The sequence below is a fragment of the Lampris incognitus genome, chromosome 11 (genome assembly GCF_029633865.1).
Source record: "Lampris incognitus isolate fLamInc1 chromosome 11, fLamInc1.hap2, whole genome shotgun sequence".
Taxonomy (NCBI): domain Eukaryota; kingdom Metazoa; phylum Chordata; class Actinopteri; order Lampriformes; family Lampridae; genus Lampris; species Lampris incognitus.
Window position 1 is genome coordinate 21,108,732 of NC_079221.1, and position 15,474 is coordinate 21,124,205.

At 43.3% G+C, this 15,474-nt stretch overlaps 1 protein-coding gene across 1 annotated transcript in view; it reads right to left on the minus strand.

Annotated features, from left to right (window-relative positions):
• Positions 1-415: 415 nt before the first annotated feature.
• spegb (striated muscle enriched protein kinase b) overlaps positions 416-15,474 on the minus strand; it is a 49,851-nt gene continuing 34,792 nt past the window's right edge. Inside the window, exons 30-43 of the mRNA XM_056289728.1 lie at positions 12,737-15,452; positions 12,304-12,453; positions 7,665-7,781; positions 6,562-6,729; positions 6,141-6,263; positions 6,014-6,027; positions 5,431-5,443; positions 4,758-4,922; positions 3,363-4,167; positions 2,790-3,029; positions 2,216-2,439; positions 1,671-1,746; positions 1,185-1,334; positions 416-671 (exon numbers count right to left, since the gene is read on the minus strand). Of these exons, the coding sequence (XP_056145703.1) occupies positions 416-671; positions 1,185-1,334; positions 1,671-1,746; positions 2,216-2,439; positions 2,790-3,029; positions 3,363-4,167; positions 4,758-4,922; positions 5,431-5,443; positions 6,014-6,027; positions 6,141-6,263; positions 6,562-6,729; positions 7,665-7,781; positions 12,304-12,453; positions 12,737-15,452 (5,217 nt within the window). The remainder of the gene's footprint in view (positions 672-1,184; positions 1,335-1,670; positions 1,747-2,215; positions 2,440-2,789; positions 3,030-3,362; positions 4,168-4,757; positions 4,923-5,430; positions 5,444-6,013; positions 6,028-6,140; positions 6,264-6,561; positions 6,730-7,664; positions 7,782-12,303; positions 12,454-12,736; positions 15,453-15,474) is intronic.

Consider the following 15,474-nt stretch of genomic DNA (forward strand, 5'->3'; position numbering starts at 1 on the left):
ATCTAGATAAAAGGGAATTTTAAGAAAAGAGGATGATGCAAAAATCTCAGCTGACAATGTGAGCTCAAATATGTAAAAAGGGAAAAGATACAAACCTTGAGGTACTATCTTTGAGCTGACATTCTGTCCAGAATTAAATAACACTTGATAAAGAAACCATCACACTCTGGTTCTGCTGCATGATTTATGTCAGTCTTGACAATATTCTTTTTTATTATTTGAAGAACCAGAATCTTTGTAGACCAGAGCCAACACTGGTTTTATGTTTTTGGGTGTTTTATTTTTCACCCACCAAGTTGGTTGTCCAACAACTCAAACCTGGAAGGGACCACCCCTACCGCTTGGCCCCAAGCCTTTGTACTTTGTGCATAGACCCTCCTTTAAGTCCTGCCAACATGTTTCTAGGAGTCTCTCCTCATTGGGTGACAGGTGCAGTGAAGGAGGGGGGGAAGTTTGCAGTGGTGGGGCTTGTTGGGGTCTGTGGTGAGCTCTGGTAGGAACGTAGGAGGACCTTGTGCTTTGTGGCCTCCCCTGCACGCCTCCGCTGCTCATCAGCCAGGAATTCCTTGAGACGTGTAGTGGTGAAGGTGAGAGTCTGCCGACGAAGTCGCATAAGGTAGGCATCTTGGAGCCAGGAGTTATTGAAGCAGTCTTTGATGGATGGGCGGCCCCTGGTGCAGAGCAAAAAAGGAAAGACCCAAGTATTTTCAAGATATTAGTACAGCAGTTTTCAGTTTCACTTGTTAAAGGTTTTAAGTGCCTCATTTAGAGATGTCTTATGTGCACAATATATTCCATATGCTCTGTATGCTTGTAAATCTATGAGCGTCACATCACTTGTGAACATTTGGAAGTCATCAGAAAGAGTAGTGATTAAAAGAGACAACTTACTTGTGGGTTAAAAAATAAGATAAAATACTAACAAGAATAATGTATTTTAGGTCACACAAGAGCTGTCTATTAACAGAGCAATTTATCAATTTGTGTAAAGAAATTTAAGGTTTTTGTAGTGGGAAAATCTGGTCGCTTACCTAAAGCTAATGATGACAAAATACAATGGTAGATTAAAACATGATATACATCTAAAGAAATTATTTCTTCATTCAAATCAAGGGAAGCTGAGCAAGAAATTGCATGTGATATGGGAAGTGTACATTGCAAGTAAAGACTGCAGCTGAGCTTACCAAGGGTAACTACAAATGATCTTCTTAAGGAACAGAGAGGCACTTTGGGAAACATTCTGGTAGAGTTTAGAGAGGTCAAGCTTTGCTGCCAGGATCCTGGTTTCAGTTTCCATAGGATCATTCTCCATGAAAGCTGGCCTCCCACTCAACCTGGAATAAAAGGGAGATTTTGCAGAAACACATCAACAATAAACAAATGCAAACACTCACTAAAGGTTGACATTTAGACTTGGTTACGTTGATAGTTTCAAGTCAGGCAAAGAGAATTTTATTCATCTAATGATGAAAAACCAGCTGCACAGATTCTCTCATAAGGCAAGAGTGGCGAGGCTGATTTCAGCACCATTTAAACATTCAAAATCAAAGAACGGATTATTACTATACTTCACATAGGGAAAAGGGTTCTTGTTTCACATAAAGCAGACCTTGACATTACTAATTTAAGAGACTTTACTGGGTGGGAACCCTGAATACTCCCATACTTACATGATGAAAGTCAGTACACCCACACTCCAGATGTCTGCTGGAGGCCCCACCACATCCCCTTTCAACATCTCCGGAGCTGTAAAGAAGACAAGAAGATGCGTAAGAAGTCAGTGCTCAATGTACAATCTGCACGCATCCAATGCAAAGCTGTAATTATGTCTGAAGCTGGCAAGTTGTACCAAACATCCTATACTTTTCGGCTTACTTCATCTCATAAATGTCATTGCTTGATTGAGGATGTAAGTTTGGTGACTCGTTTTAATGATTATTTGGATGCATATTCTCTTTGCTTGTTGATGAATAAATGCTTCTGTTGATGCAGACACCTATTGCAAAAGATAGCTTTGGTCTTCTTCTTTTTTTAAAGATAATACATGGTGAACTGCATTATTTGAGGTAAAGTTCAGTCTATTTTCATAATTACAGAAAATGTACTTTATATTTCAGTGTGGTAATTCTCCCAGCTATCTTCAAGATCATAATGTTCTTACTGTATATAACTTTGATTAAGGTTTGCTTTTTCTCACGAAAATCTGAGCACTTACACATGTACTCTAATGTTCCAACAGGGGGACTGAACTGCTTGAGGAAGAGAGGGTTGAAATTCTGGGCACTGCCAAAGTCAATGATCTTGATGACGTTCATGTAGGTGACAACGACATTCTCGGGCTTGATGTCTAGATGGAGGATACGTCGGGTATGTAAGTAGTCCAGCCCGTGAAGGATCTGGACAACATAGGTCACCACGTCATCCTCCGAGTAGCGGAACCTGAGGGACGCACAAGGCCATGTAGGCCATGTAATAAAATTATTTCTAGACATATCTTTAAAGGGACCCTCGTTCTTGCATCACATAGTTATAAAGAATGATTCCTCACATCTATCAAAAGGCAAATTCACTCATCATTTATTTGACCTAGTGATTTACCATCACTCTTTGAGAAATCACTAAACTAAAACAACTCAAGATAGCTTTTTTTTCCCCATGTCTTGAAACTTCAAAGATAGCCAAAGTATTCGTTCATATTAAGTGTCATAGAAAAGTCGGCAATGACTTTATGCTACAGTGGTGCCAATTCATTCAAGGAAGGGCAATATGGTGGGTTAGCAAGGGTCTACCTGTCTATGAGGCTGTACAGCAGCTCTTTCCCACTGCAGTTCTCAGAGATGAGCACCAGGTACCGAGGTGTGACGTAGGCCTCGTGCAGAGCCATGATCTTCTCATGATGGAGCGACTTGAGGATATCGTATTCCTGCAGCACTGCTTGCTTGCTATCTACTTCATATGGCACAATCTTGGCCATGAAAAGGTTGCCCGTGGCGTTTTCCCGGCACTCACGGATCACACCAAACCGGCCCCTACATGAATTAGGAGCAAGTGAGTTCATTTACAAATTGCTGAGAATCCACTTGGTTCAGAAATCTTCAGCTACAGAGTATAATTTATCATCTACAAAAGAGAAGATCTGATTTGTAAAAGTTTCATGAGTTATTTTGAAAAGTTGGGTGTCACTTTTTCAAAAGGTGGATTTCTAACTTTGGAATTAAATATTTGAATGCTCTATCTTGAAGTACAAAATCTGTATTTCAAATGATCTATTTTAGACAACGTAGATCTAGTTTTTCATGTGTGAGTGGCATGAATAGTTTAAAAAAGTCTTGCTGCTTTGCTGTTAGATTTCCACACATTACCTGGCTTTCTCATCCATGAAGGTGTAAGGTTTCTGTGGAACTCCCTGGCGCAGGGTTCCCTCTCCTGGCCTTCCCAAAGGTGTCCTGCGTCCCGAGGGGGTGGTCCGCCCTGAGGGGGTGATCCGTCCAGATGGGGTACTGCGACTGTCCCCTCCTTGCACCACTGGTGTCAGGCTAGACACCAGCACCACAGGTGGGGAGACAACAGGGATGGCAGCAGAGACACTGGTGGCTGGGGCATGGGTAGCTGGAGAAGGAGGGGTGACACGAGCTGTCATGGTTGGTGCATACATTGGCACAGCTGAAATGGGTTTCCCAATGGCAGGGACAGGCGGGGGCACAGGCTCGGGTGGTGTTTTGGCCATGGGAGGAACTATGTTGACAGGACTCTGGGGTTTGGGCAGGACGACTGGGGGAGGTGCTAGCTTGGCTGGTTGGGGTTTACCCACATTAATGTTAAGAGTGGTCTTAGCTTTGGTTGGTGTGGCTTGGGCAGGGGCAGGTGTCTGGGTGGGAACTTGCTGGGATGGAACTGTGCTGATAGGTGGAGATGGAACAGGAGGGCTAGGAGTGGTTTGCACAATGGGTTTGATTAGTGTTGGAGAGACAGATTTAGCCACTGACAAAGCTGGAGCTGGAGTGGACATTGTTGGGGCTACAGGCTGGGCAGCTGATGATGCTGTTGGTTTGTTGGGAGCGTGCTTAATAGCAGGCACAGTCATGGATGACATCATCACTACAGGGGGAGCAGGAGCTGCCGCAGGTACAGTCTTGACCACCACAGTAGCGCTGGATTTTTCTGGTACTGTCAAAGGAAAGGGAGATAGAAAATATATCCTTGAGCCTTGATAAATGACTAGCAAAAGGAGTGTCATTTTGCTAAAAAGAGTTCTAATGAGAGTAAAAATAGGAAGAAAGAAGAAGAAAAAGAAGAAAATGAACTCGACCTTTTTACAACAATGTTGACAGAGTGGTTATTACTACTTTTTGTTCTGTTTTGTTGTTATTTCGTAACTATTGTTGCTGCAGTGTTGAGAAGCCAAAACACAAGAATTTTACTCTCTTGTACTTATATATTGAGACGTAACAAATAAAGAATCTTTAATCATGTTAAACAAAAAATGAATAAAAAAGGTCAAAAAAGAAGTCAACACAAGAATAAAGGGAAACATAATAGCATGAAAAGAAACTAAAGTGTCTTTTTGAGAGTAGTGAAATAGACTCTGCAAAATTTTTTAGTCTTATGATGACACTATCTACAACTTTTAAGCACATGCAATATGGTGAATGCAAGTACCAAAAAAATAAAAATAAAAAATAAAATATGTACTATTTCCCTAATTCGGCATAAGTAAATGTATACTTCTAATAGAATATCTTTGAGATGATACATACCTGAATCATCCAGACATGCCACTTTGGACAGGTTACTGTAAGGGCCTTGACCAGCTTTGTTAACACATGCCACTCTGAACCTGAAGGAGCCCCCTGATGGCAAGTCTACCACATTGTAATAACAGTCTGCCACCCCTGTTGCCACGATTAGCCAGGTGTTCTCACCTTAGGGAAAAATAATCAGACATATCCATATCATGATACATGCCAGACTTCTTTCGGCTTATTCCCTGTTTCTCAGGGGTCACCACAGCGGATTTTACAGTTTCCATTGGTACTCCGTGAGGGCGGAGCACCAATGGCGGCTGTTGTTAACCCCGGCCTTGACCAATCCGGTATGGAGCCTCAACCGATCCAGTATGGTCTTGTATGCAGTCTGTATACTGATTTGGCGAAGGTTTTACATTAGATGCCCTTCCTGACAACCACTGACCCTATGGATGGGGGGACAGGTAAAGTGCTGGATACCATACCAGTATTCATGGATTTGCACCCATGACTGTCACCTAATGATACATGCCAGACTGCCTTTTTTTTTTGGGAGGGGGGGGGTTGAGGGGATTTTTTCCCCCTTTTTTCTCTTCCTCAATTGCATCTGGCCAATTACCCCACTCTTCCGAACTGTCCTGGTCGCTGCTGTACCCCCTCTGCTGATCCGGGGAGGGCTACAGACAATCACATGCCTCCTCCGATACATGTGGAGTCCCCAGCCGCTTCTTTCCACCTGGCAGTGAGGAGTTTCGCCAGGGGGACGTAGCACGTGGGAGGATCATGCTATTCCCCCCAGTTACCCCTCCCCACTGAACAGGCACCATAACTAACCAGAAGAGGTGCTAGTACAACGACCAGGACACATACCCACATCCGACTTCCCACCCGCAGACACTAACACGGGGATTCGAACCGCTAATCCCCGCGTTAGTAGGCAACGGAATAGACTGCCATGCTGCCCGGATACTGATAATTTGCTCTGTTTGAACTTAGTATTACAAGGGTTATTAGATTTCCCCAATGGGACAAAACAAGAAATACTACGGAATTAGGCAATAAAAAAAAAACAAGTTTTTAAAAGTCAATTTAGTAGACTTCTTAAATTGTCATCACTCTTGACATGATCTGAACAGATCTCATGCCACAGCTACTTCACAAGCCATATAGAAACGAATGCTAAATTATTTACTGACTGTATTTGACCAAAGGGGTGTTATTTTACACTCTTAGGTGATATTATTCATTTGCTGAATAATATCTACTACCCTTCGACACAGTCCTAACTACAGGTTTAAAACTCAGTGTAAAACTGCACGTGCAAACATTTGACATCATCTTTGTTCGAATAAAACAAAAACAAAACAAAAATGGAAACACTGCCAGTAGACTGACCCTCTGTTCTCCTCTCCAGAGAGTAAGTGCATGGGGCCATGGTGTCAGAGGGCCTCCACAGCACCAGAGCTGTGTTTTTGTACTTCTGAGGAATCTCAGGGGTCCCAGGACGATTGGGCAGACCTATGGTAACAAATGGGTGTTAACAGCAAAAATTTCACGTTTTGTTTTTTTTTCCCTGTTGTAAGTACCACAAGGATGATGTTTGCCATACAGGACAATTTTGATGTTGTTGTGCAGCTCCCATAACAATGGGACAGTATCTGAAGGTATATTTAGAACAATCTTCTGTGATTGATAACTGAGAAAACATTATATGACTGTCCTAATTGGCAAGTGCTCTTCACAGGTTGACACAAATGCAACATAAATGTTAACACAAATGCTAACTGCAAATTGTATTTGCCCCGGTTCTGCTTACGGGCAAGGGAAATTGTGCAGCAGCTGCTAACAGATGCAAGTGGGTTGGTGGCCACACATTCATAAAGCCCTGCATCCTTCTTTGTAGTCTGCATGATCATTAATAGCTGTCGGCCATCGGGACAGGAGATCATGTTTATCCTGGCATCAATCTCCAGGGGCTTCTTATCTGAGGGAACAGAAATTGATATCGTGAGATATGATGGTGGCTTATTGATTCATTTGACTTACATGGTTAGTACTGAATAACAATGTTAAGAAAGTGTGCTGAGTTCGCTTTATCTTTCACACAGCAACAGAACTTCATAAATATTCAGTAAGAAATTAAATGTGACTAGAAGTAAACTACACACATACTTGCTCAGCATTTTTTTTAACTCTGTTTACCAGACACAATTTTTGTTGTAATACTGTACCACTCTCTTGGAAAGAATGAACATTAACTAGAAAAATGCTTTTCCACAAAAAAAGCATGGGAATGCTGAGCTGCTGAAAGAAATTGCAAAAGCATTGCTGAAAATGGATAAATAGGAAAAGTCAGAAAGTCACTAGCCTACCTGAAATACCTGGAAACTGAAATGTGAAATGGCTGAATATCTTAAAAGTTTTAAAGGTATAAAAAACTGAAAAATTTGCCATAATGTGCTAAATACATAAATAGTTTGATTGTTGAATGGTTTCTGTAGTTTAAAGTATGAAAAAGTGGAAGTGGTGCCACTAATAAAGAACTGCAAAGCAATAGTGTGAATGCCCAGCATTCACACTAATTAGGCTGGCAGTTGAGTTTCAAATTGATATGTGATGTCACAATAGAACTGAACATTCTAACAGGCAAAGTGTATCGCAGAATTGCTAAACTTTAGCAATTCTGCAGTACTAATGATAGTGGCTTGTTTCACATGCTTGCTACTTTTAATTCAGCATGGATAAATGCAATACTTAAAAGAAAATACATATTTTCTAATTTTCTATCACTGCAACCTTGCTGTAAGTGCTTCTGCACAGATACTTAATTGGAAAACTTGTGCTAATAGCAGATAAGGTGGTTTCAGTTCTGATGTCTGTAATAAGACCAGCTAAAAGACATTTAGAGGAAGATTTTACCCTTCATCCAGGTGATGTGTGGGTGGGGACTGCCTGCAGGCAAACAGCTGAGCGTGACTGGGTCCCCCTCAAGCAAGACATGGTCCCTGAGCTTGATGTGGAATACAGGATGGAAGTCTAGAAACCAGAGGCAGTAAAGCATCAAACCAAAAGCATTAAGAGTCAACTTGAGATGTACAATTTATTGCACTCAGCAATGGTGTAGTGGCTAAAACCCCATCTTTGAAACCATATGTACCCCTTCTGGCCTACAATCTTGCCAGACATTTCTTCTTCGTTAGCATCTCCTGTGTGTGTGTCCCTCTCAGCTTTCCTATTGTCTTTGTAAATGAAAACCCACAGGACAACTGAAGGCCCCATCCCCTGGGTTAGGCCCAAAGAGTAGGAACCTTCCTCATTTGTACAAAGCAGTAAAGTATAAATGATTATATATATATATATATATATATATATATATATATATATAGACAGATGTAGGAAAAAAACTTTAATACATAGCAGTACAAGCTTGTTTGGTGTGTCGCGCACTCATCAGCTGCCAATGTGATTCAACAAAGAAGAACACACAGTCAATAAATATTATGTTGCCCCGCGTCATGCCCCAAATTTCAGTGGACAGCAACCAGTGAGAGGATAGAAAATATTTGAAATATGACAACCAATGGGGTAGGTAGTTACGATGCACAGCAACCAATGGTGGGGTAGAAAACATTACAACCAATGGGGTAGGGGTTGGGGCTTGTTTTAAAAAGCATTTGAAGGGCCAGGGCACTGTTGAAATAGCATACATTTAGAATATAACAAGGTAACATCAAATAGGGTAATTTATGTATATCATGTAGTGGGGTGGTGTTGGGGCACAGTTGGAAGGGCAGGCAGTTAAAATATAAAAATACAACATCTAATAAATGTGGCATGTGTATCATCTAATTGGGGGGGGATAAGAAAGACGTTATTTTACTTGTAGTTATAAAGCATATTTTTTTCTGCGTCTACAGCTGGTGGCCAATTCATTCCTACTGTTTTCAAGGTGGACATATCAGGCTTGCAAATAATAAAAATATTTCTCTGCCAAGCATAGGTTATATCTTTTGCTGTTAATTGAATATGTATTGTTTTTTGTGAGGATTTTCCATGAAATAGAGTGATTAATATTCTTGTTTACCAATTATCAAATGTGGCGGCTTAAGGCCATGCATTTCTTGCATGTTCATTTCTGAAGCTACTCATATGGGCGTTAAACCTAATTTTAAATAGGCCCTCTGTTAGTCCAATGTAAGTGTCCACTTTCCAGTTGTCTTCTCTTGTCACTGATGCCTGGTAGATGACTCCCTCTGTCTGGCATTTTCTTTCAAGAGGCCATGATGCCGTAGCATGGCAGTTGCAGTTGGTGGTGTTTGGCTGCGTTGAGTGGGTCTGTGCCTTGGTCATGATGCTTGTGTTGTGGGATGAAATAACCTGCTGAACATTTGGCATGCAGCTGTAGCTCAATTTGACTGTGTTCCTGTTGAATATTTTTCTTAATTGATGGTCTGGGGTAAAGCACTCATCCAAAAGCTTGAAAAATTGTTTTCCAATATTAGAGGCCACATTGGATGGATTGGTAGGGAGGATTATACCAGGTGATGTTCCGCCTTCTGCTGCGTTTTTTTTTTTTTGCTGGCTGTTGTTAATTGATGGTGGGTTGTACTTAAGCCTGAAATTATATCCACATTTTTGTAAGGCTTTTTGGTATGGGGTGGGGGGGGCTGCTTTATTAAAGATGGCTTCGCTGGATGATAACATGAGAGTCTCTTATTTATGCTCACTGGGATATTTTTCAAGATAGAGGGTGGATGATTGCTTTTGCTGTGGATGTATTGCAGTAAATTATTGGACTTCATGTATGGCCTGTATGTACCATATCTAAGGTCTAATGAGATGTTGAGGAAGTCAATTTGGTTTTGTTAGGCTCAATGAAATTTTTAGTCCAATGCTTGCGAATATACTACGCATTTTCTTTTTTATTTCCTCGACTTCTCTTGCCGGTTTGTTGCAGATTGCCAGCCCATCGTCTCTATATAGCCCGACGTTGATGTCTATGACCTGTAGTTGGGACAAAAAGTACAGGCCCACTAGCTCACAAGTCTCTGCCCTGCATTGATAAGAAGACACGCTGGCCGCTGGCTCGCAGGTCTGACCCTTTAGTTGATCGGTTAGCAATGTCTCCTGCGGCACGGGCGATACAGGTTCGCGTCCCGGCCGCGGCAGTTCCTGTGGTTGCCCCCCCGAATTCGCTACATTGGTGTCAGAAGTGGGATGGAGCGACCGTAAGGCCATCGGAAGCGTAGGCGCCCTGAGGCGTGAAGGAGCTGATATGCTTAAGCGCGGGGACGCGCTTCCCGAAGGAGGGGGGTAGTGTAACGTGCATGGATAAGGAGACACGCTGGCCGCTGGCTGGCGGGTTCGACTCTTTAGTCGAGCGGTTAGCGATGCCTCCTGCGGTGCGGGCGATACGGGTTCGCTTCCCGGCCGCGGCAGCTCCTGTGGTTGCGTTGTCCCCCGAATTCGCTACAATATGATATAAATAAATTACCCCATTTGATGTTACCTTGTTATATTTTAAATGTGTGCTATTTCAACAGTGCCCAGGCCATTTAAATGTTACTTCAAAACAAACCCCAACCCCTACCCCATTGGTTGTAATGTTTTGTACCCCACCATAGGTTGCTGTGCATTGTGACTACCTACCCCATTGGTTGTAATATTTCAAATGTGTTCTATCCTCTCATTGGTTGCTGTCCACCAAAATTAGGGGCATTACGCGGGGCAACATAATATTTATTGACCATGTGTTCTTCTAGTCTGACTGGCTGGTGATGAAACTCAGATATTTATCCAATATCTGAGTTTCATCACCAGCCAGTCAGACTAGCTTGGTCTTGTCAGAAAGGCACGAACTGATGAAGCCTCTTGGATGAGAGGCGAAACGTCTTCACGGATATATACCAAGTCCAGTTGCACTCGATTCAATTCCTTTGGATAACCATGACCTGGATGAATGAGAACATTCACAGACATATCTTAATAGTCCACTCCTCATTTGTTGATCACTTTTATAAACACCATTGACGGTTTCAAAAAAAAAACACGCTATATATATATATATACATATGTGTGTGTGTGTGTGTGTGTGTGTGTGTGTGTGTGTAATGTATAATGTAAAGGAGCAATTCGTTTTATATCGTGAATGGCAATATAAATAAGATGTTATTTAAATTCACAGGGTTGTATCAATTTCATTCACAATAGCATGATAAACTTACTGGCTCCAACAGCAAAATGACAACAATGTAAATGAATTTACATTAAACAACATCGGGTTTGGCCTGGGACATAGACTGGTGTTCTTCACATAAACAAGAGTAGTTAGCATATAGAAAAGGTGATCATCTCACAAGGTGAGAGAGGAAGAGTCCTCCAGGGAGTAATTATCAAGTGACAGATAACTCAATAAAGCTCAAATTATGCAAGCACCTACTATGTACAGAGGTGCTCAGAACTTTGTGCCTTCCTGTCTGAAGGAAAGCCCTTGATTATAATAAAGATGAAAAAAATGTTCTTCCACACAAAGATGAAGACTACTAATGTCACATCTGCCTCTCCTGACACGCCCTCCACTTCTCTCTCTGCATCTCCCTAACCTGCTGTCATTCCCCCTAGTCTCTCTCTGTCTCTCTCTCCGTGTTTGCGTGTGATTGTCTTGATTGCAGAAAGAGCTGTAGCTGGTGGGGCTCCACGCTGATTCTAGCACAACTGTCTCCACTCAGACAGTCTCCTACTTATACTCAGCTCTGCCACATCCACACTGCCAGATTGTAGTGCCTGCTCAGTCACGCGATGCTTCGAGTCATTTGTAGTGCTGATTTTGGTTGTTACCTGTCTTACCCTTGCCTGACCCTGTTCTCCTCTCCCTGCAGTTCTGCTCTGCTCCAGCCCCTGTCTCCAGCCTGCATTTCGTCTGCCCAGCTCCTCTGTCTCCAGCTTTTGTCTTGCCTACCCTGCTCCTCAACCTGGGACTCTTGCCAGCTCAGCTACAGCTACTCCCCCCTGCTTCGCACAGCCAGCCACCAGCCTGGCTCTTCACATATCCATTCATCCATTCTGATCCGCTTGTTCCCGGCTCAACAGCCTTGCAATAAATATTCACCTTTACCAGTCTGTCTCCGCACCTCTCTGCATTTAGCTCACACAGCCCCACGTAACAACTAATATCTATCAATGTTTGCCATCTATCAATAGATCCACTGATATATAACTTTGTGTACTGTAATGTGACCGGCCATGCATAATGAGCCACCTGCACCTAATTAACCATTCCATATTTATATATATGTCTTTTAACTGGCAGTGGTGGGATGAGCCTGGCAATGAACTGTAAGCTGAACTGAATAGAACAGAGTCAGAAACAAGTGCAGTATGAAAAGGCCAGTTGATTTTCTAGACAACTGGGCTTATTTCTCAGAGGTGCCAAATTGCTTTGCACACCACTGATGCATAACTTGACTACATGGATGGACAATGTGATTGTCGAAATAAACTGAACTGGCAGTTTGTCTTCAAGGATCTTACATGCATAGATAGCTCGCATAGGACGTACCGGAGGCCAACTTGGAATACTGACGAGATCGTAGGGAACTATTTTCACGGCTGATTGCAGAGGGGATGTCAGGCTGTGATACTGTTTTGTCTCGCCTTCCTCTAGTCAAGCCCCATCGATCCCAGCGTGATCTGCGCTCACTCTCCACACCTGTCAGAGAGAATTAACAAACATAACTCCAATTGGAATACGCAGGAAGTTGAAATAGAAAAAGGGAGAGTTTAATGTTTTATGAGTATTCTTTATATGCATCCTACCCTAAAAAATATCGATGTAAATATAGGGCAGATTTGATCAACTCTACAGAATTTAAATGGACACAAAATGAATTAACATACACATTCATTTTAATGATTTGGTGTTATTCTGTCTCAAGTGTAAGCTTAATTGAAACAAAACCTTTACTAAAGATGAAGAAGTAATTTTTTCATACCTTTTGATGTTTCTGACTTTAAACTTGACATGGAGTCCAGAGACTCTGATGAGGCACCATTGCCGGCCTGTGAAGCCAGCTGGTTCTGAGGAACACTCATACTCTTCATTCCACGACTCTCGGATGTGGAACGACGAAGCATGGAAAGAATAGGTGTCCTTTTTGTGTCCTTCTCTTCCGATACCTTCCTCTCCTCTGAGTAGCTGCGAATTCTGGTGGAGATCCCAGCAACTGTTGATTCGATCTTCCGTCGCATCGTCAAGACAGGGGATTCACTGGGTTTCTTTATGTCCTTTTCATCTTGCTCTGGCTTAACTTCTGCTCCTCCATCCATTCGTGTCATCTCCACTTCTTTCTTGTCTTGTGACCCTCTTCGTCCAAGAGTCCACGAGAGTCTTCGCCTTGAGGGGACTGCATCCTCTTCTATGGTCTTTTCTTCCTTGCGCTCGGCTGATGGGGTCCTCTTCAGGCGCATAGAGAGCCTCCTCATGAAGCCTTGGTCCTTTTGAGCTTCACGAAGGTCCTGAACGGATTTTGATTTCTCTTCAAGTCTCCTGGGTGCAATTTCCAATGGAGCACCAATCGGGCCTGGCCGATATATCTCTTCCCCTGACTCTGTTGAGTCTGAGGATGCTGCTTGCGATTTGTCCTCATTCTTTGACCGGGAGAGAAATTTGATGCCCCTTGTGAGGGAAGACTCACGTTTTTTGAAACGAGCTTCAAACACCTCTTCAGAAGTAATGTCTTTTAAGTTACCCCCAGCTGATAGTGCTCGTTGGGCAGAGGACTGCATTATGGGTGGACTGGGCTCTTTAGCCATCAATTCAGGTGATGCCACCCTTGAATACACAGCAGGGTGCTCAGTGGTTGACAAACTAACTGGTTTTGAAATGTTGGCAGGGGTAGGTACAGACGCAGATGGTGGTACAGATGTTTGAGTTGATATCGGGGATGCTGAAGATGATGGAATAGGTACAGGTGTAGAGGGGCCCAGAGGTGGTTCATGTAGTGGCTGAAGTGAGGGGACCATGATTGTCTGCATAATGCTTGCATAAGCTGAAGTCCTACCATCTGGAAGAACTACCCGGGCAGGGAGTGAAGGGGTTACATATGTTGAAAAAACATTTTCTGGGGTCTTTGAATATTGCTGCACAGGTGTAGCAATAGCTGTGCTTGAGGTGATCGTCATGTCAGAGGACTTAGCAGGCTTGTTTACTTCCTCATGTAACTTTTCTTCTACTATTTCTTCACTCTCATTGGCTTTCATTTCAGCATCGCTGATAGTCTTGCTCTCCACTTCCTCTGTCATCACTTCTTTGTCTTCCTGTATTTTCTCCTCTGCCATAGAGCTTTGGACTCCAAGAGGGGGAGATGGTTCCCTGTGGTCCACACGCTCTGACTCCAATATTGGTTCCTCTGATATGCTCATGTCCTTCTCTGAGAAGCCACTAGTGCTCGATCTTTCATCAAAATTGCTATCTGTGGTTAAACTGTCTATCTTTTCACTTATAATTTCATCTTGCCTTGTCTCTTTATCCATTAATTTGTCTTCGCTTTCCATTTTGGTTGGACTTTCCTGCACAGCAGACTCTGGAGTTGGTGGCTTTGGTGAAGGCTCTCTGGGAGTCACAGGACGAGAGTCCAGCTTGATTTGCTCAGTTAGAGCAGACATAGAAATGGCCTCCTTAAGCCTGCGCTCCTCTATTTGTGCAAGGGGGATCTCCAAAGGGGCCCCGGAGCGACGGTGCAAAGGTATGGGCTCGGAATCTCCCTGGCTAAAGGAAGCACTCTTGCGAAGAACTTTTTGTTTGGGAACATCATCCCTTGGGGAATCGCTGGAGGCAGCTCTGGTTAAGGGGGGTGGGCCCAAACGAGGGGCACGAGAGATGCGCTCCGAAGATGACACACGTTTTTCATCTCCCATTCGTAGTGTTTCCAATAGAGGACCACGCAGTCCACTCATCTTATTGTCCACAGAGCCTCCCCGAAGCAGTCGTTGTCTCATGAGCTCCAATTTTAGTGCATAGTCCTCTTGACTCATCTTGGGAGCTCCTGGGCTGGCACTCCTTCTTGGTAATTCCATAGACATAGCTTTTTTGAGTACTCTCCTGCCATCCTCTGGGGTCCCTTCCTCAGCACCTTCATCGGGGGTGATGCGAAGTAACAATGCACTATCGGCCGAGCCTCCCCGCCTTAGCTCCCCTCTTCTTCGCCCACCTTCTGGTTTGTCTGACTCCATGCTGGAACCCCTTCGCAGGGGCCTTTTTGACAGCTCTGACCTTTGCAGTAATTCAGCAGGTGACTCTTCATCTGACGATCCCTTGTCATTCTCTTGTGTTGACCTCTTCCTTAGGCGGCCCTTACCAGCAGATTCTCCTCCCTCTTTCTCTGTTCCTGAGGGTTCACATTCCATTGCCTCCTGGGCTTGACCAGCTGACCCAGACCAGTCAGTAGTTCCATTCTCTTTCCCTGTCTCCTGCTCATTGCTCTGGATATCATTCAGCGAGATCCTTGACCCAGAAAATTCCATGGTAAGGGGCATTGGAATGAAGGGGAGTTCATCAATATCCTCATCAGAGTCTGATGATGATGACGGCAATGGTGAACCTTCCTTGAGGTGTCTGGGAACAGCGATGGATATATGGCTGGAGGAATCATTCAGCAGCTCAGGGATGGATCTCATGACCATTTTAGATTTGTAGCTGATTAGAGACCGCTAAAAGTGGAAAACATGACAT